General features: G+C 48.3%; 1 protein-coding gene across 1 annotated transcript; it reads left to right on the top strand.

Annotated features, from left to right (window-relative positions):
- Nucleotides 1–2,424: 2,424 nt before the first annotated feature.
- LOC123137411 (B-box zinc finger protein 25) lies at nt 2,425–3,693 on the top strand. The gene is made up of 2 exons (XM_044557163.1): nt 2,425–3,154; nt 3,264–3,693. Exons 1-2 carry the CDS (start codon nt 2,630–2,632, stop codon nt 3,519–3,521), a joined length of 783 nt encoding a protein of 260 aa, XP_044413098.1. The 5' UTR covers nt 2,425–2,629; the 3' UTR covers nt 3,522–3,693.
- Nucleotides 3,694–3,963: the final 270 nt, after the last annotated feature.

The raw sequence follows: 3,963 nt of genomic DNA, 5'->3' as shown, positions 1-3,963 counted from the left end.
TGCTACAACTACTTTCAACTTAGAAGAATCAAAGAAGTTGAAACCTGACATGCCCATTCGTTGGAATTCAACATATACTATGCTTGGCTCCTTTTTGTACTTAAAAAAGTGTTGCAGTGGTATTCTGAGAGGGATAGCATCTTCAAGGTGCATTTTTGGCCAAGTGAGGAAGAATGGTCCAAGGTATCTCATATTTATCAGTTTTTTGAGGTTTTCTTCAAGGTAACTACTGTTTTCTCAGGAACAAAATATCCAACAGCCAACTTGTACTTCATGAATGTTTATCTAGTCCATACTGCTATTATTGAGGCTACCGCTGGTATAAATAGCTACATGGGTCCAATGCTGTTTGCTATGAGAGAAAAGTTCATGAAATATTGGTCTGACTATAGCGTATTTCTATCTTGTGCTGCTGTTCTTGATCCCCGTATCAAGTTCAAGTTCTTGGCTTATTCCTACTCCAAGCTGTATGAAGAGAATGATACCAAGCGTCGTCTTGCTGATGTTAGAAGTACATTGACTTCTTTATTTAATGAATATGGTAGTGTTGTACTTGTTCATGACAACTTACCCAAAACTAGTATGTCAAGCACTTGTGGACTTGGTGCCTTTTCTGACTATGATCAGTATGTGGAAAACACGAGCACAGTTGAAGAGAAATCTGAATTGGAATTGTACTTGGCTGAACCTACCAAGAGGTTGAATGAGAACATTCATATCTTGGATTACTGGAGCAAGTCTGCAGCTAGGTATCCGCAGCTAGCAAGATTGGCACGTGATATCCTTGCTGTTCCCGTGTCAAGTGTTGCATCAGAATCTGCTTTCAGCTTGAGTAAGAAGGTTATAACCCCGAGCCGAGCCTCACTTAAACCAAAGACGGTTGAGGCCTTGATGTGTTTGCAAGATTGGTATCTCTGCAAATTGGAGAAGAAAGATGGTATATAGTTTAACTTACTTTGTTTATTTCTTCATGCTATGTACTTTAGAGTTTATAGCTAACGTGTTGTTGTAGTTGTTGTAGGTAATACGAGAAAGGCAGAAGTGGTTGAGCTAGATGATGAAAATTCTTCTTCCGATGATGAATGTAACATCCATATTCTTTGTTCATGTCAACTTGTGAAGTTCAACATGTACTTTAGCTAACCTGATGTTTATTGCATTTTGTAGAGTTCTTGCTAGAGCACTGAGATGAGTAGAAGATTCGGAGAAGGCATGTCGAGATGGCAACCAACAGCTACTGGTCCTTATTTTTGGTTCTATGAATTGGCCATCTGGCATGTAATAATACATTTATGCACTTGTGTTTCTAGAAACTCGAAACTGGAATGTTTGATAGTATTTGATGTGAAAACAATGCTCTTTAGTGCTGTTTTGGTGCTGATGTGTTGCTGTTTTGGTGCTGCTGTGCTGCTCTTTATGCACTTTTGGTGCTGCTGTGCTGCTCTTTATGCACTTTTGGTGCTGATGTGCTGCTATTTTGGTGCTGTTGTTTGTCTTTAACATACTATTTGCTGTTTTGGTGCTATTTGATGTGTTGTTTTGATGTCAACGTCGGGGGCCTTTGAGAGGGCTTAGGGCTTTCGGGCTTTCTGTGTTGGGAGGGCCTGGGCCTGGGGAACGTAGTATTTTCGTGGGCCTGGGAGGGCCTGGGCCTGGGAAACAGACCTAGGGCTTGATGAGGCCTGGGCCGAAGCCCGGCCCGGCCCGGCCCATGGCCAGATATACCCATAAACAAGGTTGATATTACAAGATAATGTCCGAGCTGAGTGAAAATAACAAATGATTTTTTTTGCGGGATAACAAATGAAATTGTCGCGCACAAGGCTATAGTAGGTTGCAATATGAATCCACAATTTTCAAAACTTGGAAATCTGATTTATGATATGAATCACAAAATCAAATATCATAACCATAATCACATGATACCAAAATCAGTTTGATATTTCTCACATGCAGAGGGCCTTACGTGTAACTCCTCCGTTTTACGTTGAAGAAAATCACTCGGAGGGCCAATGAGATCGCACATCAGATTGCCAAATTTAACACTGATAGCAGGTCGGAGGACATTGTTTATAGTAGTAGTAGTTTTCCGCCTTACATGCCATTCAAAAAAAAAGTTTTCCGCCTTACATGGCTGTTGTTGTTGTAAGAAATTATTGTAATAACCTTTTAATTAATTATTAACAAACCAAAAAAAAGCAGGCAGGCAGCAGATTGCCACAACCACACGTTCCTTGTAGATTTTTATAATAGGGCGCATGTGCCGAGTCAGCAGAGAGCGGATCAAAATATCAAACCAAATCAAAATCTGGGCCCGTACCCTGTTGCTTTTCGGTGGGGTGCAACTCCCCGACGAGCGCCCGCGTCCACGAGTTTCCCGCGTCCAGCTTAGCACCACAAGCTCGTCTCCCTCTTGCTCGGTGCGGCGCTCTCTGATTGTCCATCTTGTCCCCGCGCGGTTGCGTGCTCGCCCCTGCGTTTATATGCACCACTCGCGCCCGCCTGCTTCTGGATCCCTCTCCTCCTTGCCACTCCCACCTTCCCTTCTTCCTCGCAGCAGCCTTATCACTTCTCCGGCTCACCCTAGCAAAGCGTTCTCCGGCCAGCGAGAAAGAAAGAGAGCGGAGGCATGAAGATCCAGTGCGACTCGTGCGGCGTCGCGGCGGCCACGGTGGTGTGCTGCGCCGACGAGGCGGCGCTGTGCGCGCGCTGCGACGTGGACATCCACGCCGCCAACAAGCTCGCCAGCAAGCACCAGAGGCTCCCGCTCGACGCGCTCGGCGCCAAGCTCCCGCGCTGCGACATCTGCCAGGAGAAGGCCGCCTTCATCTTCTGCGTCGAGGACAGGGCGCTCTTCTGCCGCGACTGCGACGAGCCCATCCACGTCCCCGGCACGCTCTCCGGGAACCACCAGCGCTACCTCGCCACCGGCATCCGCGTCGGCCTCGGCCCCGTCTCCGCCTGCGCCGCCGGGGACCACGGCGCCAGCCACGACGCCGACCACCCCGCCCCGCCCAAGCTCGCCTGCGAGCCCCAGCCGCCGGCCCAGCCCGCCGCCAGCGCGCAGCAGGTCCCCTCGCCGCCACAGTTCCTGCCGCAGGACTGGGGCGTCGACGAGCTCCTGCAGTTCTCGGACTACGAGTCCAGCGACAAGGTAGCAATCCAACTCCACCGCCGATACGATGATCTCTGTGCTCTGTGCTTGCCTTGCTTAGGGTTCCGTCTCGATCTTGTTCTCATGGTATACTCGTGTTAATTTGCAGCTGCACAAGGACTCGGCTCTCGGCTTCAAGGAGCTGGAGTGGTTCACCGCGGACATGGAGCTCTTCCACGATCACGCGCCCAAGGGCGGCAGGGCGACCATGGAGGTGCCCGAGTTCTTCGCCTCGCAGGCGGCAGACGACGCTGCCTACTACAGGCCGAGCAGAGTCGCCGCCACCGCCGGCTTGCGCCAGAGCAAGAAGGCCCGCGTCGAGATCCCCGACGACGAGGACTTCTTCATCGTGCCTGATCTTGGCTAAGGGATACTCCTAGATGCTAGTACCTCCTCGTGTGATTTTGCAGTGTCGTTGTATACAGAGAGGAGCTGTGTACAAAAGCTAGTGTTCTGTCGAACTGTGCCCTGTGCATCTTGACGTAGCATCGCTGAACTGTGACATATAATAATTATCGTAAGATATGAGCTTTGCAAAATGGAAGCTTTTGATGTGCCTCTGTGCTTTTGCGCTAGTTAAAAAGATCACAACTACAGAATAGAAAAGTAAAATGATGGACTGACAGATGATGGGCTGGACCAAACAATTTCGATACTGAGACAACAGCATAACTGCGTAACTGTACAGTTCTGAAACTAAAACAGAGAACGGTGATCATTTTATTTTTCGATGCTAACTGCAGCTCTGACTGACACACAGCATAACTGCACAAGTCGATCGTTTTATTTTCCATATGCAAATAATAGAA

The sequence above is a fragment of the Triticum aestivum genome, chromosome 6B (assembly GCF_018294505.1).
Source record: "Triticum aestivum cultivar Chinese Spring chromosome 6B, IWGSC CS RefSeq v2.1, whole genome shotgun sequence".
Lineage (NCBI taxonomy): Eukaryota > Viridiplantae > Streptophyta > Magnoliopsida > Poales > Poaceae > Triticum > Triticum aestivum.
The sequence above is the reverse complement of the archived record's forward strand: the minus strand, read 5'-3'. Positions and strand labels throughout refer to the sequence as shown.

Coding starts and splice junctions, on each gene's coding strand:
- LOC123137411 (XM_044557163.1), top strand. CDS start 2,630: ATGAAGATCCAGTGCGACTCGTGCGGCGTCGCGGCGGCCACGGTGGTG. Junction 3,155..3,263: donor ACTACGAGTCCAGCGACAAG/GTAGCAATCCAA, acceptor GTTAATTTGCAG/CTGCACAAGGACTCGGCTCT.